The 27,315-nt window shown below is 45.2% G+C and overlaps 1 protein-coding gene across 37 annotated transcripts in view; it reads right to left on the bottom strand.

Annotated features, from left to right (window-relative positions):
- ALG14 (ALG14 UDP-N-acetylglucosaminyltransferase subunit) overlaps positions 1 to 27,315 on the bottom strand; it is a 154,964-nt gene that overhangs the window by 13,255 nt on the left and 114,394 nt on the right. For 7 of the 37 annotated variants that reach the window (XR_014844725.1, XR_014844724.1, XR_014844741.1 and 4 more), the window contains one exon: positions 10,259 to 11,035. Coding sequence is in view for 2 of the 37 variants with exons in the window: in XM_085023981.1 (XP_084880107.1) it covers positions 10,982 to 11,035 (54 nt within the window). In the remaining 35 variants the exon portion in view is untranslated. Of the gene's footprint in view, positions 1 to 3,051; positions 3,484 to 7,035; positions 11,036 to 20,618; positions 22,735 to 22,818; positions 24,540 to 27,315 lie in introns of those variants that run through there. The other 30 variants (XR_014844728.1, XR_014844749.1, XR_002343590.2 and 27 more) reach the window with 17 other exon arrangements.

Below are 27,315 nucleotides of genomic sequence, written 5' to 3'. Positions count from 1 at the left end.
CCTGGTACTCATGGTTCTGATGTATTATAGCGAAAGGATGCTGAGTACCAGCAGCCAAGGAGGAGCAGGGGGCAAAGTCTGGGGAAAGCCAGGCACAAGCATCCAAGGGCCTTCTCCCCGTGGAATCCCAAAGGACACACTTGATTCTGTGATGAAGCAAGGAATTCTGCATGTGAGAGTGACGCCAACCAGAGCTCCTTGGAGACTCAGGGCCCAAGGTTTCTACTGGAGGCTGGTCACGCGGGCAGCCTCTGACTGGCACAAACCCAAATTCCAGGCTCTCAGAAGGAAGCGGGTATTGAACATAAACCATGTTGTTTGGATAAACAGTTTGGGCAGAGTGAGCCTGTCTTATCCATTAAGGGTGGGAACCTTCTAAAAATCCACGTTCCCAGACACCAGCCAAGGGCCAGCCTTGCAAACAGGCCTCTTTTTGGATAGAAGTTCAGGCCTGTGTATGGGTTTCACATGATTTCAAACCCACTTTTTTTTTGATTGAAGAATGAAGTTGTTTAGATCTAAGGATGAGGTTGTTTACACGGAGGAAGCCGTGCTCTGATGCTGTTCTCCATATCTGTTGTAGTTGAAATGTGCTCACAGGCACTGCTGGGGGCCTAGCAATAAGGATTCGAGAGAAGCCACTACGGCTCGGGGACATTCAGCCTTAAACACCAAGAGTTGGCGTGGACTTACCAACAGCATTCGGTCTGGGCGAGGCTGGCCTTGCTGATCAAAATAGCTCTCCGAAGACCTCGGGGCATTAGCTCCTGCCTGGGCAAGGTGACTCTCTGCAGGCAGTGGCAAAAAACTGCAGCAGCCTCATGAAGGAATGCATCATGCCCCGGATACCAGCACATTCATCCCTAGCAACAAGTGACTCCACTTTTCCCAGGCAGCTGGAAGTCAGCTCCTGATTGGCTAAGCTGACTCGGCCAAACCACTCGTGCAAAGGCACCCTTCAGCTAAATTTGGGCTTTATTCTGTTCATCTCCCCCTCGCCTGGGACAATAGTGTAATTAATCTATCGTTGGTCTGGACTCTGCTACTTCTTCACTGGCTTTTTAAGAGACATTACTCTGCATGCTATTGAAATCAGAATGCAGAATGTGTTACCTTTTTTTTTTTTTTTTTTGCTTTTTTTGTTTTTGCGGGCCACACCCATGGCATATGGAGGTTCCCAGGCTGGGGGTCCAATCGGAACTACAGCTGCTGGCCTACACCACAGCCACAGCAACGCTAGATCCGAGCCGCGTCTGCGACCTACACCACAGCTCATGACAATGCCAGATCCTTAACCCACTGAGTGAGGCCAGGGATCGAACCTGCGACCTCATGGTTCCTAGTCAGATTCCTTTCCGCTGCATCACAACGGGAACTCCCAGAATGTGTTACTTTTAAAATGATTATTTTTTCTTATTCTGAAATAAATCATACATTCACAAACAACATACAAAAGAGTATAAAAAATTACATGCGGAATGGAAGAAAATATTTGCAAACAATGCAATCGACAAGGGCTTAATTTCCAAAATATATGAACAGCTCATACAACTCAGTATCTAAAACACGAACAACCCAAACAAAAAAATGGGCAGAAGACTTGAATAGACAGTTCTCCAAAGAAGACATACAGATGGCCAACAGACACATGAAAAGATGTTCAACATCGCTAATTATAAGAGAAATGCAAATCAAAACTACAATGAGGTTATCACCTCACACTGGTCAGAATGGCCACCATCAAAAAGTCTACCACTGACAAATGCTGGAGAGGGTGTGGAGAAGAGACCCCTCCTGCACGGTTGGTGGAAATGTAAATCAATGCAGCCACTATGGAAAGCCATATGGCGATTCCTTAAAAAAAAGGAAAAATAAGATTTAGCAAACCCACTCCTAGGCATTTATTTGGAGAGAACTCTAATTTGAAAAGACACATGGGCCCCAACATTCATAGCAGCGTATTTACAACAGCTACGACATGGAAGCAACCTAAATGTCCATCCACAGAGGAACGGATAAAGAAGATGTGGTATGTATATACAATGGAATACTATTCAGCAGTAAGGAAGAATGAAATGATGCCATTTGCAACAACATGGATGGACTTAGAGATTATCATACTAAGTGAAGTAAGTCAGACAAAAACAAATATAGGATAACATGTATCTGTGAAATCTAAAAAATGATGCAAATGAACTTAATTACAAGGCAGAAACAGACCCATAGACATAGAAAACAAACTTCTGGTTACCAAAGGAAGAAGGGGGGATGGATAAAGTAGAAGTCTAGGATTAACAGATACACACTATCATATATGAAATAGACAGACAACAAGGACCTACTGTATAGCACTGAGAACTATATTCAACATCTTATAATAACCCATAATGGAAAAGAATCTGAAAAGAATGCACAACATACACACATATTGTATATAACTGAGTCACTTTGCTATAAGCCTGACACTAAGAACACTGTAAATATACTTCAATTTAAAAAATTATGTGACTACTTCAAAAAATTGTTTGAAGCAAATGCCATGTGACTCAAGCGCCCAGGTAAGAAAGTGAGCATTACCCGAAGCCTTCTCTCTGTCCCTCCGAGTTAACCCTCTCTCTCCTCCTGGGAGGAAAACCTATCTTGACTTCGTGATCATCATTTTCTTGCTTTTCTTTAGGAAACTGAATCAAATGAATTTTATCGAAGTGTAGTTGACTTACAATGCTGCGTTAATTTCTGCTGTCCAGCAAAGTGACCCAGTTAGTTACACATAGACACATATCCATTCCCACATAGGTTGTCATAGAATACTGGGTAGAGCTCCCTGTGCTATACACTAGATCCCATCCATATGGGATCCATTCCATATGCAGTAGTGTGTATATGCCAATCCCCAAGCTCCCAATCCTTCCTTCCTCCCACCTTCCCCCCTTGGTAGCCATACGTTTGTTTGCAAAGTCTATGAGTCCGTTTCTGCTTTGTAAATAAGTTCATTTGTATCATTTTTTAAGATTCCACATATAAGTCATATCATATGATATTTTGACTTACCTCCCTTAGTATTCTTTGGATTTCATCAGTAATGCTGCAAATGGCATCTTCTAATGCTTTTTTTTTTTTTGCTATTTCTTGGGCCGCTCCCACGGCATATGGAGGTTCCGAGGCTAGAGGTCTAATCGGAGCCGTAGCCACCAGCCTATGCCAGAGCCACAGCAATGCAGGATCCGAGCCGTGACTGCAACCTACACCACAGCTCACGGCAACGCCGGATCGTTAACCCACTGAGCAAGGGCAGGGACCGAACCTGCAACCTCATGGTTCCTAGTCAGATTCGTTAACCACTGCGCCACGACGGGAACTCCTTCTCATGCTCTTTTAGGCTGAGTAATATTCCATTGCATATATGTATCACACATTTTCGTTGTCCATTCCTCTGTCGATGGGCATGTCTTGACTTCCATCTCTTGACTGTTGTAAATAGTGCTGCAATGAACAATGGGGTGCGTGGATCTTTTAGATTTATGGTTTTCTCTGGATATATGCCCTGGAGTGGGATTACTGGATCCCATGGTAACTCTATTTTTAGTTTTTTCAGGAACCTCCATACGGTCTTCCATAGTGGTTGCACAAATTTACATGTCCACCAACCATGTAGGAGAGTTCCCTTTTCTCCGCATCCTCTCCAGCATTTAAGAAAACTGAACTTTTGAAGTGATGCTTTTTCATTGTCCTGATTCCTGACACTTTTGAGTCACCAGTGTTTCAGATAGGAGGATGGCACACAGGCCAAAGCAGCAGAACTTACCTTTGGAAATCTTTAGTAGGGGAAAGTCCCTTAGAGGAGCCCATCTGCAAAAGTGGACAGAAAAAGAGCCCTCCTCACCCCCCACCCTCCCCACTAATACGCACTTTAAGAACGGAGTGCCCAATAAAGTCCAAATGGCTTAAAGACTTAAATGTAAGATAAGACCCCACCAAACTCCTGGAAGAGAACATAGGCAAAACATTCTCTGTCATCAACCTTACAAGTGTTTCCTCAGGTCAGTCTCCCAAGGCAACAGAAATAAAAGCAAAAATAAACCAATGGAACGTAATCAAACTGACAAGCTTTTGCACAGCAAAGGAAACCAAAAAGAAAAGAAAAAGACAACTTGCAGAATGGGAGAAAATCATTTCAAATGATGCAACCGACAAGGGCTCAACCTCTAAAATATACAAACAACTTATACAACTCAACAGCAAAAAAGCCAACAACCCAACGGAAAAATGGGCAAAAGACCTGAATAGACATTTCTCCAAAGGAGATATACAGATGGCCAACAAGCACATGAAAAAATGCTCAACATCACTGACTATTAGAGAAATGCAAATCAAAACTACCGTGAGAAACCACCTCACACTAGTCAGAATGGCCATCATTAGTAAGTCCACAAATAACAAATGCTGGATGTGGTGTGGAGAAAAGGGAACCCTCCTGCACTGTTGGTGGGAATGTAAATTGGTACAACCACTATAGAAAACAGTATGGATGTACATTAGAAAACTACATATAGAACTACCATATGACCCAGCAGCCCCACTCTTGGGCATATATCCAGACAAAACATTCCTTGAAAAATACACATGCACCTGCATGTTCATTGCAGCACCATTCGAAATAGCCAAGACATGGAAACAACCTAAATGTCCTTGGCAGATGATTGGATTGGGAAGAAGAGGTATTTATACACAATGGAATACTACTCAGCCATAAAAAAGAACAAAATAATGCCATTTGCAGCAACATGGATGGAACTAGAGACTCTCATACTAAGTGAAACTAAGTCAGAAAAAGAAAGACACATACCATATGATATCACTTATATCTGGAATCTAATATATGGCACAAATGAACCTTTCCACAGAAAAGAAAATCATGGACTTGGAGAACAGACCCCTGGTTGCCAAGGGGGAGGGGGAGGGAGCAGGATGGATTGAGAACTTGGGGTTAATAGATGCAAACTATTGCCTTTGAAATGGACAAGCAATGAGATCCTGCTGTGTAGCACTGGGAACTGTATCTAGTCACTTATGATGGAGCATGATAATATGAGAAAAAAGAATCTATACATGTTGTGTAACTGGGTCACCATGCTGTACAGTAGAAAATTGACAGAACACTGTAAACCACCTATAATGGGAGAAAATAAAAATCATTACATATTAAAAAGAGAAAAGAATGAAGTGCCCTGAAAGAAATGGATCCTGGATCCTTGCAACTGAGCCAAGTCAATATTTAAACAGCAGTTACAGGTGGCCAAAGTCTGTTACTTGATGGTGGGACAGATAAGAAAGGAAAAATACAATAGAGGAGGAGGGTATTATTACCCGTTTCGCTTGCCTTTGGGTGGTCTGGCTCCCGGTGGTTCCCTCACTTCAGGGAATCATCAGTCCTGATTTTCAGGCAAACACATTTTCCTAAGACCACTGACTGTAAATATGAATCTTGGTTTTGATTAAATATTGGACTGGTGGCGTATTCAATGGGCAAGAACATTAGAGCTGCCAGAGCTTACGTTCAGCACCAAGTGTCCAGAAAGTCTTGATGTAGCAGAGAGAGAGATTGAAACTTTCCAGAGAGCTTGTATATAGGGCTGGGAATGCAAAAAAAAAAAAAAAAAAAAGGCTAAAAACAGCTCTTGCTTTTCTGCAGACCAACCCTTCCCATGCAATCTGTACTTTATTGGGTAGCTATCACTGTAGAACAAAGCTTCCTGAAACTTCATGGCTTAAAACAACAGCTTCTAATTTCTCACGATTCTTTGGTTTGGCTGGGAGGTCCCTGAGCTGGTCTCACCCGGGCCCACTTTGGCTGCAGTCGGCTGGGCTGGGAGGACCAACGCAATTTCAGGCACATAGCTCACAGCTGCAACTGGCTGTCATTTAGGGCACCTCAGATTTCCTCCAGGTGGCAATTCATTCTTAAATATTTCTCCCAGGGCAGCTAAATATTTGGGATTTTTGTGAGCCAGTTTTTTAAACCTCTGGTGGCTTGAAATCAGCCATGGTGGGAGTGTTTACACTGCAATATTGGCAAATGCTGTACGTTAGGTCTTTTCTGGAGTGCTGGTTTACCGGGGTGCCACTGCCGACAGCCGTGTGCGCCCTGCGGCACCTCACAGCGTGGATGCTCAGTGTGTGTGTAGTCAGGTGAGTCTTGGATTAAGAGGCAGAGAGCTGCAAATAGTGCTGCAGTCTTATTGATCACAATGTCCAAAATACTGTAAAAGGAGGGGAGTGAATCCACAACAGCCGAGTTTGAGGGATGTAATGTGATTACTAAACACACACACACACACACACACACACACATTTAAAGAGTATCAGCAGCTCTGTTAAACTGTTAGGGTTGGTTGGTTTGGGGACGGGGAGTTTCTGACCCTGCCATAAACATGTAATTATGTGCTTACATATCCTGAAACATACATGGAATACTCGAGGTTCCCACAGGACAGTATCCATAAAGCTACACTGATGTTACACCTGAGTGAGATACGAAGTTGAGGAAGAGATGGGACAGGTCAAGAAACACGCCTCTTTGCTTTGAACACGCGTCTTTGTCTCTTCCTCGCTGTGTTGTCCATGTTCTGTGGATTTTGTTGTGTGTCCCTCTGTGGCTGCCGCTGCATCTATCTCTGCCTCACCTGGTGCCAACTAAGTGGCTGGTTTGTCTAGAAATCTGTGTGTGTGTTTGGGTTTCCTCAGGTCTCTGTCTGGGTGAAAGAGGAGCATGGGCAGCGAGGTTGGGCATGGCTTTTTCTCACAGTTTGTCCTGCCACTGAGCCGAGCCTCCCTTGGGCCAAGCCTCCCCTGGGCTGAGCTTCCCCCGGGCCCTGAAATGAATGGAGAGCATCGCCACTGAGCTGCAGTGTTTCCTGGGGGAGTTTGCATCCTGAGAATGGTGATCAATATCGACTCGGTCTTGGGACATCCCGCCATTCCCATCCCAGGTAGTGTCCTGATTTCTTTTACTGCTTCTCTTGTTCTCCATTAAAGTTTTTCTAAAAATTTTTGTCTTCTATTTATTTATTTAATTTAGGGCTGCACCTGTGACATATGGAGGTTCGCAGGCCAGGGGTTCAATCGGAGTTGTAGCTGCCGCCCTGCGCCAGAGCCACAGCAATGCAGGATCTGAGCCATGTCTGTGACACCACAGCTCATAGCAATGCCGGACCGTTAACCCAACGAGCAAGGCCAGGGATCAAATCCGCATCCTCATGGATACCAGTTGGGTTACTGCTGAGCCACAACAGGAACTTCTATTTTTATTATTTTATTTTATTTTTTTTACTGGGGCCGCATCCGCAGCTGCAGTTTAAGTTCCCAGTCTATGGGTCGAATCAGAGCTGCAGCCACCAGCCTACACCACAGCCATAGCAACGCCAGATCTGAGCTGCCTCTTTGACCTATGCCACAGCTCATGGCAACACCGGATCCTTAACCCACCGGGGTGGGGTGGGGGGCGTTCGGGGGCAGGGATCGAACCCATGTCCTCATGGATACCGGTCGGGTTTGTTACCGCTGAGCCACAACAGGAACCCTTCTTTTTTTCCCTTTTTGATCAACCAGAACAAAAGGAAGAATAAAAGCAAAGTACATAAACATATTCTAGCCCTTTTTCACTGTGTTAAAAAATTCCATCTCCTCCTCTGGCTTTCTTTCCTCTGCCCAGCCTTAAAACTTAGTGTTCCCCAGGGGTTTCTCTTCTGACCTTTGGCTTCTGCCCCCTGCACTCACTGGGCAGTCCTGGATGACTTAATCTGCTCCCAGATGCCCAAGATGATGACTCAGGCCGGGCAGCCCCAGGCCATGTATTCTGCTGCCTACTGGACATCTGGACATTCTAGAATATCCCAAAATGCTCACCCTCTCCTCATCTGCCCTCATTATTTCTTTAGGCCAAAATTAAGGGGAATCCTTTCATTCCTCACCTTCACACAAATGCCGGTGGTTCTAGTGTTTCGGGGATCTGCTGTGCACACCCCTACGCCCCCAATCTCAGTGGCCTAAAACAACAAGGATGCATTCTTTCTCCGTTGTTTCTCTCGGGCTTATTACACTGCCTGCGTACAGCTAGAGAACCAGTCGGCTAGGGGGTCAAGGCGGCCTCACTCACCAGTCTGGCAGCTGGTGCCCGGCGCTGGCTGTTGGCTAGAGAGCCTCAGCTCTTCCCCAGGCGGCCTCTCTTGTTCCAACAGGCTAGACCGGCTCCTCCGCATCAGAGGCTCAGGGCAATGCCCCACATAGGCAGCAGCTGCCATGCAAGGTGGGCTGAAACTTCCCAACTCTCACATCCCATTTGCCGCGTTTTATTGGTCAACCCAAATCACAAGCCAACCCGGATTCAAGGAGGCAGGAAAATGGACTCTGCTTCTCAGCGGGAGATGCAGCAAAGTCACACTGCAAAGGCACGTGCAGTACGTACTGGGACGGGAGGAATCCGTGGGCATTCTACAAACCACCACATCAGCATAGGAAGGATTATGGAATGTGTCCTCCGTCAAGGTCTAGCGAAATCTGAGCTGTGTTTTAGGAAGATAACTCGGGCAGACGGTACATAATGAATTAGCAAGGCAGAGGTTAGAGGCAGAAAGCAAGGCAGGACCTCTGTTTCACGGGCAGGCAAGAAGCAGGAGGGCACTTGTTTGTAGGATAAGGATGGAACGTGTAAACAGGTAGCTGAGTGTGAGATATTTCTGGACTAGAATTCAGAGAGCTGAGTGTTTACTCTCTGCTCAGTGCTGTAGCATAAGTAATACAGGAGGTGAGATGGAACGTCTCAGTAAAACAGAATCCGGCCTATGAAGAGGTATGTTTGTTTGTTTGAGGAGCTTAAAATATATTTAGGAAAAGGGAAAACCTAATGCAAAAGATTAGAGGTGGCAGCAAAGTGTACCCCTCTTTTCTTATTTTTTTTTCTTTTTAGGGCCACATCTGCAGCATATGGAGGTTCCTGGGCTAGGGGTCAAATTGGAGCTGCAGCTGCCGGCCTACACCGCAGCCACAGCAATGCTGGATCCTAACCCAATAAGCAAGGCCAGGGACCGAATGCACATCCTCACAGACACTACGTCAGGGTTCTTAACCCTGAGCTGCTCCTCCACAGTGGGAACTCCCCCTTTTTTCTTCTTCTGATAACAGAATCCTTCTCCTGGTAGACCCATTCTGATGTTCCAGGTGGGACTGGTTAGCCTGTCCACACCCTCCCCAAATCTACATATCTTCCCAGGGGGGCACATGGTCCAGCCCTGGCCATAGTATGGGTTCAGGGATGCGTGTATGACCCAAACCTGGACAAGAAGCATCTGCCCCAGGAATGAGCCCCACCCCTTGCCTCCCCAGCACCGTCTCTGCCTGCCGGGCTCCCTAGGCTGTGAGAATGTGAGGTTGGAGCTGCCAAGGCCACGTTGCTCATCATGTAGGAACGGACTGCAAGCAGAGTCAGGCAGGGTGGAGAGACAGAAAGACTGAACTCAAATGACAGATGTTTTGCTCCTGGCCTTCGGCCACGCTTCAGGCAGATGGAGCCAACATCTCTCTTTTACCCAAACCAAGTTCTCTTTTTACTTAATAAGCTAAAGGTGTCCTTCTTTCACAGACAACTGACAATGTCCTGACTGAAGTTCACGCTTTAGCACTATGGGATCAGCACTGTCTCTGGAATGCTGGGACGCAGGTTCAATCCCCAGCCTGGACAGTGGGTTCACCATCCAGCATTGCTGCAGCTGTGGCATAGGTTGCAACTGTTGGCTCGGATCTGATCCCTAGGCTGGGAACTCCAATGCCACAGGGCAGCCAAAAAAAAAAACAAAAACAAAACCAAAAACAACCCCCCCCAACCAATACAAAGATAACCACAGATTGTATAAGGAGGGGTTGTGAAGATTCTGGCTCTTGTTCCCAGGTGCTCTCCTCCAAACCAGCCCCACGCTTCCGCGGCATCCTTCTTCTGAAATATTAATTTCTTCATGCAGAAATCATCTCAGGATCATCATTATTTACATACCACTTCAATTCAATTCAAACACAATCCAGATTTAATTTGCCTTAAAAAAGAAACCAAGAGTCTTCCCAGTACTCTCTCCAGCCAGGCTGTTTTTCTGACTATTCCTCAAAAATTACTGTCTCATCCCCCCTCTGTTTGCCTGCTTCAGCCTCCTATTCATCCTCCTTGGAATGTTCTCCTCATTCCCTCTGCCCATTGAAATCCCACTCATACCTAAGGCCTCCGTCAAGCACTCTTCTTCCAGAAATGCTTTCTCTGGACGTAACAGCTCAAGTCTTTCCTTCTTCTGAACACCCACTGCGCCGACCTCGCCTCCTGCTCCTTGCACACGCAGTAATGTGTTCCGCCTCTGTGGGATCCAGCCTTGCTTTTCTTGTTCGATTTTCAATCTGTGCAAAGTCTAATGATGTGAAGTCAACCACTCAGGAAAATGACAGAAGAGGCTCTGTGTCATCTCAGAAGGAAACAAATGCACCCAAGAAAACACAGAAAAGGAATTACAGCTTGAGGTGGAGTAGATCTTCCTAAAAATACACATAAGAAAGTGAGTGTTCACGAAAAAGACGGGTAGCTATCAGTCTTGTTTCCTTTTCTGAAGATGAGAGTTTTTGTTTGGAAGTGGCTTTCCTGTCCAGGACCACGTTTCCCAGCCCCCTCATCCTTCTTGATGGAGTCATGTGACTGGTTTCCAGCAGAGAAAAGTGAGTGGATATGATGCGTGTCTCATCAGGCCAAAGTGGGTAAGAAGAGGTGCCTTCTCTACTCTCACTCTCCTTTCTGCAGGCTGGACATCAAGGACTCAGAGGCCTGGAGGAAAGTGGACCATAGGATGAGAGAAGCCTGGGTCTTTGAATCACCACATAGGGAAAAACTGGCCCCTGGCAAGGAACCCTGGAGCTGGGCTGCTCCCTGGGCAAGACATCAACTCTGCTGTGTTCACTCACTGAAATCCACAGGATTGTCTGTTCCAGCAGCACATCTGTCAGGGTTCTGCAAAAAAACAGAGTCAATAGAATGTGTGTATCCAGCTATCCAGCTCTGTAGTGAGAGATTTATCTTAAGGAACTGGCTCACATAATTACAATAGATGGCAAGTGCAAAATCTGCTGGGTGGCCAGCAGGCTGAGACAAAGGTTGCAGTTCAAGTCCAAAGGCTGTCTGCTCAGGGATTCCCTCTTGCTTGGGGGAAGGTCAGATTTTTGTTCTCTTCAGATCTTCCAGGCTTGTCTATATCACAGATGGCAATCTGCTCTACACAGAATCTACTAATTTAAATGTTAATCTCATCCAAAAATGCCCTTGCAGAAACATCCAGACTAATGTTTGAGCCCATATCTAGGCACCATGGCCCAGCTGAGTTGATCCATAAAATTAACCATCACAAGCAGTCAGTATTTCCTTAATTTGCTCCAGGGTGTACTGAGAAGAGCAAGCTCCCTAGGCAGAAGTGGCAGAGTTCTCATTCCCTGGCCATCACTCAGAACTAAGTGCTGTGTTATTCTTCTGACGAGTGGTTTTTTTGAGTAAGAACCCTCACCAGTCGAATCCAAAGTCAGGATGTATAAGTTATAAAATACAGCATTTCTGACCTAACCCAGTTCCTTCTGCAGATGAATGTGATTTCAATTCAGGACCAATCCAAATTAGGAAGCTTTTTTTGGTCTTTTCAGGGCCACACCCATGGCATACGGAAGTTCCCAGGCTAGGGGTCAAATTGGAGCTGTAGCTGCTGGCCTACACCACAGCCACAGCAACACGGGATCCAAGCCACGTCTGTGACCTACACCACAGCTTATGGCAACACTGGATCCTTTTTTTTTTAAATTTATTTATTTATTTTTCCCCTGTACAGCATGGGGGCCAAGATACACTTACACGTATACATTTTTTTCCATCCTTTGTTCTGTTGCAATATAAGTATCTAAACATAGTTCTCAATGCTACTCAGCAGGATCTCATTGTAAATCCATTCCAAGTTGTAAACACTGGATCCTTAACCTACTGATCGAGGCCAGGAATTGAACACACATCCTCATGGATACTAGTTAGGTTCATTACCACCGAGCCATGACAGAAACTCCCCAAACCAGGAATTTTTAAATGTTTGGAGTTTTCATGGTGTAATGATTATAGTGTAACCCCTGTATTCACCACTGCAGCTTTCACGACTTAGTTCTTACAAAGAAGCTTGTAATCAGTGTTAAAAAAAAAAAAAGCAGGACTGAAAAGAGGATCCCTGTACAACTGTATCTCAGGAAAAACTTGCCTATCTTCAACAGCAAAGGATCACTCAAAAGCTAAGTGTTGTCTCCAAAATACATGAACAGCTCATGCAGCTTTATATTACAAAAACAAACAGCCCCAAATGGTCAGAAGATCTAAATAGACATTTCTCCAAAGAAGACATACAGATGGCCAAAGAGCACATGAAAAGATGTTCAATACCACCAATTATTAGGGAAATGAAAATCAAAGCCATAACGAAGTATCACCTCACACCCCAGTCTGAAAGGCCATCATCAAAAAGTCTACAAACAATAAATGCTGGAGAGGGTGTGGAGAAATGGGAGCCCTCCTATATGGTCAGTGAGAATTGGTACAACCGCTATGGAGAACAGTATGGAGGGTCCTTAAAAAGCTAAATATGGAACTACCATATGACCCAGCAATCCCACTTCTGGGCATATAGCCAGAGAAAACCATACTTTGAAAAGATACATGCACCCTTATGTTCACTGCAGCACTATCTATAATAGCCAACACATGGATGTCTACTGCTAGAGGAATGGATAAAGACAATGTGGTATGTATATACAATGGAATATTACTCAGCCATAAAAAGAACAAAATAATGCCATTTGCAGCAACATAGATGCAACTAGAGATTATTACACCAAGGGATGTAAGTAAAAAACAAATGTCACATGATATCACTTGTATGTGGAATCTAACAAAAATGATACAAAAGAACTTATTCATAAAACAGAAATAAACTCGTAGAGTTCTATATCAAACTTAGGGTTACACAAGGGGACACTGTGTGTGTGTGTGGGGGGGATTGGGGAACTGGGATTAACACACACCACACTACTGCATATAACATAGATAATGACAAGGCCCTCCTGTGTAGCACAGGGAGGTGGGCTCAATGCTCTGTAACAACCTACTGGGGGAAAAAGAATGGATACATGTATACGCAGGACCGATTCACTCTGCTATAATCCCGAAGCTAATACAACACTGCAAATCAACCACACCCCAGTAAAAAATAAATAAATAAGTAAAAGGTTCAGATAACCTTTGGGGAAAAAACACTCAGTATCTCCCTGCCCTTCTTTATATCTTAAAAGAAAGAGAAGAGAATTGACGTTGCTTCTTAACATACATACACAATACTGCAGGTTGTGCAGTTCTGACCACAACATCGGAAAGTTTACTAAGCCTAACATTCTGGCCAGGGGCTCAGAATAATCTAGGGAACTTACTGCCTCCTCAGTGAAACCCATTCTCGCTACTCTAGGGCTCTTTATTTCTTTTTTCTTTTTTTTGTCTTTTTTTTTTTTTTCCATTTCTAGGGCTGCTTCCGAGGCATATGGAGGTTCCCAGGCTAGGGAACCAATTGGGGCTGTAGCCGCTGGCCTACACCACAACCACAGCAGAGCGGGATCCGAGCCCCGTCTGCAACCTACACCACAGCTCACGGCAATGCCAGATCCTTAACCCACTGAGCAAGGCCAGGGATTGAACTGGCAACCTCGTGGTTCCTAGTCAGATTCGTTAACCACTGAGCCACGACGGGAACTCTGAGGGCTCTTTATTTCTGCAGAGAAATATATACTCATTTCTGTAACAAATAGCGATTGAGCATCTACCATGGAAATAGTCCTGTATCCGGAGTTGCAAAGGATTCAAAGCACAAGTCACAGTCTCACACATCTCAGTAAACTCTTACTATATAATCTCCACGTATGTGAAATTAAAGTGTGTGTGTGTGTGTGTGCGCGCGCGCACGTGTGCATGTAACGCATACGGCTGTCCTACTTGAAGCCTGTGTTTTTTCTGTACTTGCCTGTCTAGAGTATCTGAATACTCTGTCTGCTACCGGGGCAGGGGGGCTGTTTTCTGGGGCGCCCCCCTTGAAAGCTGTTCTGTCTGACCTTCGCACTGTAATGAAGTTACGCACTCACAACATGGCCAAGAGGGCACATGGAGACCCATTCATCGGTGCATGAGGTGGGAGCAGCCTGCGGCCCCTTATCTACTTCCCAAGGGTCCCTCGGGATTCTAGAAGGACATCATGGGAGGTGTGGCAGGAGGAGGAAGTCTGTTCACTTGCTGACTTGTTAAAGAACCGGAGCTCCTGTACCTCCAGGCCACAGGGAAGCTCACCCTGCAGACTCAGCGTGGTTGGCTCATGGACAGCCCGGACTGGGTTAGAGACCAGATTTTGGAGCCAGAGGCCACCTGTCTGACGCCTTCCTCCCCTCCTCCTCCTTTCATTCTCCTGTCACCGGTTCTGGAAGCTCAGTGGGTCTCCGAAGCCTGAAGCTGAGGCAATCCTCCATGTTCGGCAGTGGTGCAGGGACAGCAGGCCTTCCCCCCGCAGGCCTGTCAGTCCCTCAGGCGCCTCTCATGCCTCAGGGAGGAGGGGGCCCGTCAGGAGGAGACTTCCTACCTCACCATGGGGTGCAGCTCTTGGTTTATTTATCAGACCGAAAAGTTTATACTGACGTTTAGGTCTTTCTGTTGAATTGACCCTTTAATGATTCCTCTGGCTGGGCTCCAGTCACAGCATCCCAGCTTACTGGTCCTTGCTTCCGAATTTACTTGCGGCTCCCTGCCCATCCTGCACCCCTGCCCCTGCTGAGCCTCAAGAGGGCAGGGCAGCCGGAGGGGCTGCAGGGTGGCGGGGTCTCCCCCCTCTGGCCACATAAACAGGGACGTGAGGAAGCTTCTGTACACCAAGCTCTCAGAACACCAAGCATGAGCCGCTGTGGGTCTAAGCATTTGTATTGCTCGGCTGGGATTCAGCATGAAAAGCGTTCCCTTTGGAGACCAGTTAAGCATGAGCCTCCATGACACGTTCTGGAGCTCGTGATTGTCACTGTGATGTCACCTCCGTGCATGAGCTGGCTGTCCCCAAGCGCTTTGATCCACAACCGTAAGAGCGTTCGATCTATGTTCCTGGCAGGGCACCAGGTGCTTTCGTGGGTACCTTTAACTTTTCCAGTTATTCTCATTTCACAGTAGGGATGCCTGAGGCGCACAGGGAAAGCCAACAAAGCCAAACTTGCCCCAAAGCCACACGACAGGGAGAGGCAGGGTTCCCAAGCGGGGCTTCTGTTTCACCCAAGCCCTTTTCATCTACGCCACCAGCTCACGGGAAAATGAGGGAAATCTGAGGATACCTTCGGCTTCCTGAGGAGATTTGCCATCTATAGGGCTCTGGTAGATCCTTTCACCAGGAAAATAAGACTTTGGGTGTTATTATGTTACGTTATATACGTATTTATCTAATGCATACGTTTTGACGTCTTTAAGATGAGAGACAATGGGAAACACAGAGGTGGGAGGAGCAGAGGGTCCCTGCACAGTCTGGCCTCCCGGATGCCCTGCTCCTTCCTTCTGGGCTGCTTGGACAGAGAATGCCCGTTTTTATGTGTGGCAGCAAGTCGACAGTTTAAAAAACTTTCTTATTATCACATGGATGCGTCTCTGGGAAAAAAGGAAAAAAGCAAACATTACAAGAATATATCATATACCAAGTGGGTTTCTAGTACTGCGAGCCCCCAAGAAACCACCAGAATTATCGGTAAACACATTTAAGTCTCTTCCTCCAAAGGGGAGGAGGGGATACAGGCTGGTCGCCCCTTCTCTGGAGCAAGCAGCCCTGTGGAGACCTCTCTTTTCTAGATGGCTCGTGAGTTCGGGGCTGAGCAGAAACTCAGCTGAAAGTGAATATGAAAGAAAGCTCTGGCCGGAGAGTCTGACAACAGCTTTCCCCCACCTGCCTTGTTCATGTATTTCCATGAAAAGATGCCAAAGGCATTTACAGTTGGGATTGTTCTAGAAAATCCAGGGTGGATGGCCGCCAGATGTATACGGGGAATCAGCGCACAGCACAGGCAGCCCTCCGCTGAGGTCTGCGGAATGAAGGGCCAAAAACTCTGTCCTGATATCTAGAAACTAAAACCCGAACGACCCTGAAATACCACGCGCAGGACGTCCCAGGATTTCTAGGTTTTCCACCCCCCTCCCCCACCTCCGTTTTTATGCTTGTGCACAGAGGGAAAAACAGCCAAGCGTCTCTTGGCTGCATTTTAAAATTTCGCTTTCAGTTTCTGCCTTTGCAGTTCCCGTTATCAGGCTCCCAGCAGCGCCGCAAAGGCTGGGGGATCCCGGGCCACGTGGAAAACGCCGACAGGCAGCCCAGGCGGCAGGAGAGGTGACTGATGAGAGGGCAGCACAATCCACACCCCGGAACCTCCAGGAGAAGAACCCAGGGACGACCCTGGGCCTGGGTCCAGAGCGCTGTTTGGAAATGCCTCACCACCAAAAGGTGGTACGGGTTTTACAAGGGCCATGAAGAAACGCATTTGAGTTAATAAGCCCTTTATTGGGTGTTTACTGCGCTCCGCTGTGCTCTACAGCTATGACCCCACTTCCGCTTCCCAACAACCCTGTAGAGAAATCACCACTAGAATCCCCACCTTACCAAGGAGGCGCAGGGCTCTGTCACTCGCCCACCATGAGGGGAAAAGGCAGAGACAGGAGGAGGTAATCGCCTGGCCCCAGGCCCCAGGGTTAAGCCACTCTGCTGCAGGGAGCTATGTGAATAGCTTGGAATAATCTATAATGGAAAAGAATCTGAAAAAGGGGGAGCTCCCGCCATGGCCTAGTGGGTTAAGAACCTGACTGCTGTGGCTCAGAACGCTGCCGAGGCAAGGATCGATCCCCCGCCCAGCAAAGAGGGTTAAATGATCTGGCGATGCCACAGCTGCGGCTCAGATTCAATCCCTGGCCTGCGACTCTCTCTAGGCCATGGGTGTGGCCATAAAAAAAAAAAAAAAAAAGAATCTGGAAAAGAATCTATGTCTGAATCACTTTACTGTACACCCGAAATGAATACAATATTGTCAATCAATTATACTTCAATTGAAAAACCCACAAATAAGTAAAGAAGTTAGAGTGACAATTAAAACAGCAACGACCACCCATATGACAGACTGCCTGTCAGATGACAGAGAGACTTGATTGACTACAGGGTGCTCCGTTTTAGGTCATTTCCCGGCCCCCCCAAACATGAACAAAACATCCCTGAAACATAGACAATAACATTTTTAAAAGTTCTTATGCTTTGTTCTTACTAAATCTATATCGTTTGTTCAGCCTTTGCAATAGCATTTATGGAGCACCCAGTGTTTACAGGGCAACGCGCTGGCACCTGTCGGGAAAGAAAAGACGGAAAAAGCCAAACGCCACCCAGGGGGCCTCTGAGATTGCACCTGCATGGGTCTGAATCTCAGTCCTGACACCTGTCAGCTGTGGGACTTCTTGCAAGTTTGCCAACCTGAGTTCGGTTTCCTTCCGTGTAGAAAAGGGACCGAAGCCGCTCTTACAGGGCTCCCCTGCAGAGGAAAGGCCCTGAGACACTGTGGGCAGGACAGCCCTCAGCCAGGCTCCGGCTCAGACCTTCCACCCCGAGGGAGGTGGGACCCACAGACACAATGAATGAAGCCTTGCCTACGGAAGACCCTGGGGCAAGCGGCGGCAAACCACAGGGAAGCAAAATTGTGTGCCTTGGGCCCAGGATGGCTGAGGGCGATGGGAGATCCCTGGGAGAACAAAGGCCTGCTTAAGCCCTGGCACCTTATTTACTAGCTGTGTTAACCCCCCAGAGCTCTGCTCCTTGCGGTCTGGGGTCTGGTAAGTTGCAGGTAGAGGTCAAGGCTGCCAAAGTTTCTTCCAGTTATCAAGTTTCTTTTAAACAACATTTTTCGTCTGTACTCTTCCTGTAAGGCCAAATGAAAGGAGCCATAACTGAACTGCTCCACAGATGGAGTCTTTTAGCTTTTCTTTGGAATTCCACTGCCAGGCCAAGCCTTGAAACCGGCAGGCAACTAACCTTGGAGCAGGAGCACATCAGTTAAAAACCTCAGGGTAGAGGATCCTTTTTTTTTTTTGGACTTAAATTATGCAAGTTACAGATACATATCTGATCAGGGAGAAAATTCCAATACACCAAAATCTTCACCCTAAAAAGTGAATGTCCTTCCCTTCCCAAATGTGGCCTCCTCCACAGGATGAGCTTAACTTGAAATGAAGAAACTGATTTTAATGTTCACTTTAAAAACTGGCTTCTGGCTAAGGACCAGATTGACAAAGCTCCCGCTCAGCCCCATGCTGAGTTCTTATCATCAGTTATTCAGTGATAGGCAGTAACTTTTTAGCTTTCATGGGGGTTCCTTATCTGAGTTCCAGGTATGTGATTGTGTTTTCACTGCAAAGTCTTTAATGGTATTGCATGATAAGCCACGCCAATTGTTTTCACTTTAGTTTTTTAGTGTTTTAGTTTTTGTCTTTTTAGGGCTGCACCTATGGCATATGGAGGTTCCCAGGCTAGGGGTTGAATGGGAGCGTTGCCACCGGCCTACACCACAGCCACAACTCAGGATCCAAGCTTCGTCTGTGACCCACACCACAGCTTACAGCAACGCCGGATCCTTAACCCACTGAGCAAGGCCAGGGATCGAACCTGCAACCTCATGGTTCCTAGTTGGATTCGTTTCCACTGCGTCACGATGGGAACTCCCTCACTTTAGTCTTTGGATGAGATGCAATGAATGAAAAGTAGGCCTGGGAGGTAGAAGCCTTGAGTTTTAGTTAGAGCTTTTGTACTCAGCTGCTTCTGTGTCTTGGAGTGTTTTTGGTCCTATGTCCTCACCTGTTTGTTTGTTTGTTTGTTTTAAAGTAACCTATCTCCAAATTCCATGTTTTCACATTCTTCTCTGTTTGGTATTCACAGAAGAAGATGAATAAAATATCCAACTGAAATGATTTTTCTTTTGCTGACTGCAAGCAGAATTAGCATATTTGTGCTTTGGCACACGGCTAGCCCTACGGTCTTTTGTTTTGACCCCAAAATGGTTTATTTTATATCTCCGACTTATAGTCAAATGATCATATCTGATTTATGTTGCATGTCAGTCTAACCACTAAGCATATGTCATCACATCACTTAATTTATAACAGAACATAAATTTGCTGTGTCGGCTCCTTTCGCTAAAATAGAAGCTAGTAATTTACAGTCATCCACAAAAGAATTCACAGCGACTACTAAATAACATTAACAATAGCCAAGAGACGTGGGAGAGAAATTTAAAAATTCAAGGCAGATTTCTGAAAAAATTCAAGGCAGATTATATTCTTTAAAAAAAATTTCCATTACTCTTTTAAAAAAAAAATCTTCTTTCTTGCATCCTGCTGCTCTCAGAGAAGGCTTTGCACACCCCCCCCCCCACACCCACACCATTCATTTTTGGAGGAGTGGGATGACTGAATAGACACACAAGGAAAGGAGATAGGTTGTTTGTTTTTCCATTAAATTTCAAGCCTCACACTGAAGAAAAGATTTTAAAATAAATAAATATGTCCTTAAAAAGCCTTAAAATCTTAAGTATAAGTTTTGTTGACTTTTGGGTGGGTGGGGGGAAGGGTTAATAGAAAATCTGAAGTTATAGCCTCTCTTTCCAGAAAAGGCATTGATAACTTTCAAAATTTGCAACACTTCTATGGATCCCAGTTTAAGGATCCCTGGCTTAGTCACTGAGGAAAAAATATTCTAAAATATCGGGATGTATGGTTACCAGGTATATTACATTACATGGGTAATAGCGGTAAGCCAGGTGAAAAAAATTTTCACAATATTTAATTTAATACCTATTTGTGTATAGTGTAGATCAATTCCCATTCATAATCCAGTAAATGTAAGGAAAAAATAATGTTGACAAATCTAGGTTTTAGATCATCGTACCCCTCTTTGAAACAGTAGGGGAAAAAGTAAGGAAATCCTTCCATTGTATAACTGCTTTGTTTCCTTCTCATAACTTGAGTATGCCTTTTAACACATGTTGCCTTAAACCTATATATCCAGCATCCCATGTAAGCCAGGACTCACGTGGTGACACTTAGACACCTTAATTATGTGGACATTATCCTCTAAGATGTTGTTGGACAATAAATCAGCCACCAAGCCATAAAAACCCTGACACCACACCGAATGGAAATTACCTTGATTAATATCAAGTTAGAACCTCCACAAAAACCACTGATGCTTGTAAGAATTCAATGACTTCTATTGCTCTCATCAGATCACAGGAGCTGAGGTTGATATGAAGAATGTGTTGGCAGCTCACCACCAAAGACGTGTTGCCACTTACCCCATTGTTTTTAGGACCAAGATAAAAACCTGTCTTGGTTCCCTAGGAATCCCTTCAGGGGTTGTCATTGATCTCCTGAGAAAGGCAGTCTTCTAAGAAGACTTTGTCTTAACAAAATTGCAACAGATGAGAAGTTGCAGTAATACTTTTATTACTTTTTAGGGCTGCACCCTCTGTGTATGAAGGTTCCCAGGCTATGGGTCAAATCAGAGCTGTAGCTGCTGGCCTACACCTCAGCCACAGCAACGCCAGATCCAAGCTTTGTCTGCAGCCTACACCACAGCTCATGGAAATACCAGATCCTTAACCCACTGAGTGAGGCCAGGGATCGAACCTGCAACCTCATGGATACTAGGTCAGATTTGTTTCTGCTGTGCCACTACAGGAACTCCCTAGTAGTAATAAATTGAAACAGGGGTACATAAAGAGAAAACCAAAGAGAAATAGAAAAGAGACTCCACATTAGGAGCTTGGAGTGGCTTTACTAAGCTCATGACTTGAAAGCATGTTGCGAGGCAGACAAGTTACTTCCATAACCAGCATCCTCAATAAAGCTTTTTCCAACAAAGAAAGGCCTTTGAGAGGTGACTAGGTCGTGAGGCTGGAGCCCCATGAATGGGATTTGTGCCCTTATAAAGAGATCTCAGAGAGCACCCTTGGCCCTTCTATTTTGTGAGGTTATACCCAGAACCCAGCCATCTATGAACCAAGAAGTAGTTCATGCCAGACACCAAATCTGCAGGCGCTTCAACCTTGGACTTCCCAGCACCCCCGAAATTTGAGAAGTAAACTTATGTTGTTTATAAGCCACCCAGGCTACGGTATTTTTTCACAGCTGCTTGAATGGACTAGGACAGAAAACATGGCAAAAATGGACACAGGAAAGTAGATTCTAATACTTGTCAGTATTTCCACCAATGTCACACTTTAGCTAAGAGAAGACGAGAAGGGGGCAGATGGCGGGGCGGGCACAGCATCTGAGTCAGGCACGTCTGGGTCTGAATCCTCGAGCTGCTGTCCAGCGGCTGTTTGACTTCAGCTCAGTCACCGAAGTTGACTTCAAGTCAACCGAAGTGACTTCGGGTAAGTCGCTAAACCTTAGTTTCTTCATCAAGGAAAGGGGACTAATAGAGGTACTGACAGCTCATGGGTTTCGAGGGCTCAAGTGTTAGGTAATCAGTGTAAGGGGGCACCCTGAGTACCTGACACAGGCTTGTTATAATCATCGGTGTCTTTGAGGGAGACACTATTATGAATTGAATTTCATAGAACCACTGAATTCTTAAAAAAAAAAAAAAGTAGAGCTGGGAGTCTTTTGAGAGCAAGAAGTCCTAACCTCTTATTTTTTGTTAACAGTAAAAAATGATTAGTAATTAAATATTCCCTATTCCCTCACCGGCTGCCTTTGGCTGGATGCAAAGGTAAGAAGCTGAGGCCAGGTTAGATTACTCCCACTAACAGGGACAGAGAGAGAAGTCTGTCGCTGTAACCTCCAGCCCCACCAAAGTCCTGGGGAGTGGGAGGCACAGAATAAATATTAGTTGAACCAAAGGAGACTTGGAATAGGGAGAAATCTTGAAGACCGTGGCTTGAAAAAGGAAGAGGCAAAAAAAGGGGTGAGTGTGTGTGTTGAAAGGAAGAAGGAAACAGCAAAAGAGAATTTGGGCAGCTGGTGGAGGAAGGGGAAATTTGGGGGGAAAAAGAAGCGCTGAAAGGAAAGCATGAGGATGTTTTTCGGGTGACGTGTGGTGCGAGCCTCCTCCCGCTCCTCTTCAGCAGACAAGTCACCACTGCCATTCGAAGCCTTTGGAGTCATACTTGGGGTGTGTTGGCAGGTGGCAATGCAGTCACTGACTTCCAAGACACTCTCTGGGCCCAGAATGTTTGATTACATTTGTGTTGTACCTAGAGGAACCAATAGGGGCCCGGAAAGGTCCAAGGATTTGCCCACAGACCTAATTAATGGCAGAGCCAACACCGGAACTCAGATCTCCCAATTCCAAGTTCATGGCCTTCCCATGATCTGGCACGGGGCGCTCTTCCTCGGCTGCTATGCTTCTTCAACTTCCTATTGAAGGAGTTAGAATGTAGTCAGGGCAACCTATTTCTGGCTCCGCCCGTACGCCGTGCCTGCGCTCACAGATGCTGTACTGAGATTGAGCGTCTGGAAGATTTCGGCCCTGGCTTGACCACGTACCATCTGGGGCGCCTTGGACACGTCACAACCTTTCTGAGCTTTATTTTCATCATCTGAAAAATAGGAGCCAAGACTGCTTACCTCTCAGTGTCTTTGTGGGGTTCAAGTGAGATGTGAAAGCTGCATCTACAACAGTACATATTAGACACCTATTTATTAAGCGCTTCCTTAATTCGGAGATAGCCATTTTAAGCCTTTTAAATGCTTTTAACCCTTTTTAAATTTTGCATAGCTTTACATCGATTTTCAAATTGTGCTCGCAATATACACTTATTTGCATCAATTACAAATTTACTTAATATAAGAGTGTAAATATGTTTCTATGTCATTAAATATTCTTCAAGAATATGATTTTTAATGATGGCACAGTCCGTTTTCTGGACATAGTATAATTTACTAAACATTTTCCAATTTAGATTGTTTCCAATTTTTTTCTATTGTAAATTTTACCTTGATAACCCCCTTTGTGTATAACCTCAGTTCTGAGCGTATCGATTTCTCCATATCGCATCTGTGAACACGTGATCATGACATTAGCTGCTTCCTGCGGTGGTTGTGAGGATGGGGGAGAGAATATGTGTAAAAGATGAAGGATTGTGCCTGGCCCATAACGCACACTCAGTTCTGTTAGCCACTGTTATTATTACTAACGTTAGGTATTTGTGGTTAGTATCCAACACATAACTAAATTGAGTCCTCGGGATGAAATACGTCAAATTACGCCTTCTAAAAATACTGTTGAGAATATTTTTCTAGCTTTGTTCAGAGATCTGCTTTTTCAAATTACCTATAATTTACTGGATGTTCCATGACGAAGAGTGAGTGGACATGTGTTTGGCTAGGTTTTATTTCAGTGCCTCAGGATGTCCTTGGAGGGAAGGTGGGGAATCTTAACATAGAAGTAATTTCCTGGTTTTAGAGTTTAGAGGAAATCAACAAAGACCTACTTATTTGATTGGCCAAACCCTTGTTGAACAGGGTTAAACTCGAGTCCAGGTACCTTCTTGATATTCCGTGGATGGTCTAGCAGCTGTGGGTCAGAAGTTGAGAACAAAAAGTGAAATCCTGGGATTAACTGTCACGCTCTTGTATCAAATAGTTTTCCATTGAATCAACTTCCCATGGTAATTTTTTCTGGACGAGGCTTGGCCACCATGGCTGCCTGCCACATTCTCCGTGGGCACCCGTGGTGTGCTGGGGGAGAAAAGCAACTCAGCTGGTGGAAGACAGCTTTTCGGGACCCTCCCTGTGCCTCCTGGGTCTGAGGATTAAATAAGTCCCCGCGTGGACTGTGCTTAGCGCAGACGCTGGCCTGTCACGCGCGGGTGAAAAATGCTGGAAGCGACTGTGACGACGGTGGTGGTGGCAGGACCGTCGTGTGGAGGGATCTCAAAAACGACCTCGTCCAAATGCTTCCTGTTACGAACGTGGTGAGGAAGCAGATAAATACTACGTTCGCCGTGATTCAAGGCACGCACGGTGGCAAAGCTGGAGCCTGGCCCAGGGCTCTTAGCATCCACCTGACCAGCTCCGCACAGCACCAGACCCGGGGCAGCATCGCCTGTAATACTCAGTCCACAGAGGTGACTTGTTATCGCCAGTTTCTGGACAAGGGCAGGGAGGGTGTCCTTGGAGAAAGGGGACACCTTCGGCGGGAGGCGGCGCCCAGGAGCTGATGTGGGAACAACCTCAAATATTTACCCAACAACGAGAAGCACAGTCCTCTCATGCATAAAGGAGACGGGGACACTTTGTACTTGACAGCAGTGTAGGGAAAGGTCCAGGACCGAATATTTTAAGTCAGAAAAACCTCTGTAGGTTCAGGAATCAGATCTGCAGACTGACTTAATTTCTTTTCCTGCGTTAAACACAAAATAAAAGTAATTTGTAAATTTCCTTCCTTGTTCTCACTTTAAAACATAATTTGTTTCACTTTCCCTATAATCAATACGTTCCTTGACTTTTTAGCATTTGATTTATATTTTTCAAATTTTTAATCATGGAAATGTTCAAATACCCCTGAAAGTAAAGGGAAAAGACTATGATGAGGGTTGGGGCAAATCAGCTTGAAAACGGAGCCTCTTTTTATGCAGAAACAAAAAACAAACAACCTTTTGCTGGTAAGACGTCATTTCTTTCACATTTTTCAAGGTATGTGAAAGACAAGCACAAAATGAATAACCCCACCTTTCTTGGCATCAAGGAAAAGTGACAGGAAAATATAAATTTATTGTAGTAATATCTAGATATAAAGAGTGATGCTTATAAAATTATTGAGGAGTTCCCGCTGTAGCACAGCGGGTTATGAACCTGACTGCAGAGGCTCGGGTTGCTGCAGAAGCGTGGGTTCCATCCTCGGCCCTGTGCAGCAGGTTAAAGGATCCGGCATTGCCGCAGCTGCAGCTCAGATTCAATCCCTGGCCTGTGAACTTCCATATCATGTATGTGGCCATTAAAAAAAAAAGATTATTTCACAAAAACCATCAAAAATCACATTACAGATGATAACATATATATATTAAAAAATTCCTCCTGACTGTATGTTCTGCTTTCCGTCATCTAGTGTGACATTGTAAAGGTTTCTGCTGTCAGCAGTTTGATGTCTACTCTTCCACAAATTTTCCTAAACATAAAACATAGAAAAAAAAAAGGAAAGAAAAGGAAATGGAGCCTCTTTTAATTTAGCTGCCAGGCTGGAACTGAACGAGGAAACATTTGGATACTTTTTATTCCTTGTTGAAGTTCTGCCAACTCTGTATATGGTGTTTCCATAAAAGTCTTGTTTTCCTTCCCTTTCCTTTGAAGAATGAAATGTCTCTTCCTTTTTTTCCAGAGCAAAGACTGTCCTCCAGACTCCCTCCCTCCTGCTGCCGTCGCCTTCTCTTCCCTGTGATGTCTGTGCTGGTCTCAGTTTGCATACTTTGGGGTCTGGGGGTTCACAGGACTCTGCAGGCATGGGGAGAGTGGCCCTGCTCAAAGTCACGGAAAGATTACCGAATGTCAGCTACTGAAACGCAACCAAAAACTTTACAAAGTTCTCTTTTTAATCAGTAAATTTTATTTTATTTTTAAAAACCAAGTTCTTAGTTTTATTCCAGTGAATCCAATAACTGTATTTGGAAACAAAAGTGACAGTGAAAACACAAGTGTCCAGACTCACTTTGAGCACTGAGTAGATTTTAACAAATCTACTAGATTTAACAAATCTACTAGAAATGAACATTCTCCTTTGTGTCTGAAAACCAATGACCGTTGGGGGTGAAGGGTAAGGACACGGGGCATGCATCTAGGGCAAATAAAAAATACACATTAATATGAATTCTTATTAAAATTCTTAAAAAAAATTTTATTATAGTTGATTTACAATGTTCTGTCCATTTCTGCTGTACAGCCAAGTGACCCCGTTATATATACATACATTCTTTTTCTCCGATTATCTTTCATCAGGTCCCATCACAAGTCACTGGACATAATTCCCTGTGTTATTACACAACAGGACCTCACGGCTTATCCATTCAAAATGTAATAGTTTGCATCTATTAACCCCAAACTCCCTGTCCATCCCACTTCCGCCCCCTCAGCAACCACGAGTCTGTTCTTCAAGCCCATGAGTTTGTTTCTTTCCTGCAGATAGCTTCATCTGTGCCATATGAGATTCCAGATATAAGTGATATCATATGGTATTTGTCTTTCTCTTTCTGACGTACTTCACTCAGTATGAGACGCTCTAGTTCCATCCATGTTGCTACAAATGGCATGATAATCAGCAAACTTTAAGCAATTAATCCTAAAAAGACTGAGGAAGGGTAGGGGGAAAGGACTCCAGGTCAGACAGAAAAAAAGATGTCACCTTTCCCTGCCAGAAACACTGTTCTTATTTTTCAGCTGAAGGGCTTGGCTATGAATTAAGGCATCGTGCTCAGGAGCCACCTCCTCTTCTACATTCTTGCTGCTAATCGTCACACATGTGACACATGACTTCTGTTTAAAAGCTAAAAGTTTATTAGAGTGGAAAAAATAAAACAATAAAACACGCCGTCAGTTATGCAGGAAAGGAAAAGAGATTAGGAATCAGGTCCAGCCGTTTGCTTATTCATCTGCATATGGTTAAAAGAGTTAAAGGAAGCCATTGGTTTCTGTTTCATTGCTACATGCAGGCCAAACAGCAAGGAGGAAAAAAAAGCCTTTTCCTATCCACGGTGTCGAAATGTGCTTTCTTCCCTCTGCCTTGGAGGGAGAAATTGTTTCCTCTCCTAATATTTAGCCAAAAATAATCACACTTCGGAGGGACTGGCTCCTCCTGAAAGGGTGTTGTTCGCATCACCTATTGCTTTGATACAGATTCCCTCACGACTTAGTGGCAGAAAACACCAACCATTTAATCCCTGTCACAGGCTCTGTGGCGTGGAAATTCGCAGGGCACAGGAGGGAGGTTTGCCGGAGGCTCTTCTCTGCTCCGTGGGGTTTGCGGCTCAGCAGGGAGACGAGAAAGCCTGGGGGTGACCCAAGTGGCTGGCATCATCCCGGGGCCTCCCCCCTCACATTTCTAGCACCTGGATGGAGAAGGTTCAAACCCTTGGCCCTCTGTGGGCCTTCTGTGGACATCCCTGAGGGGGCAAGAGGGGGTGTCCAGA

The sequence above is a fragment of the Sus scrofa genome, chromosome 4 (assembly GCF_054392235.1).
Source record: "Sus scrofa isolate SSC_HxYL_T2T_F1_AM1 chromosome 4, Sscrofa_HxYL_maternal_Yorkshire_Landrace_v2.0, whole genome shotgun sequence".
Lineage (NCBI taxonomy): Eukaryota > Metazoa > Chordata > Mammalia > Artiodactyla > Suidae > Sus > Sus scrofa.
The sequence above is the reverse complement of the archived record's forward strand: the minus strand, read 5'-3'. Positions and strand labels throughout refer to the sequence as shown.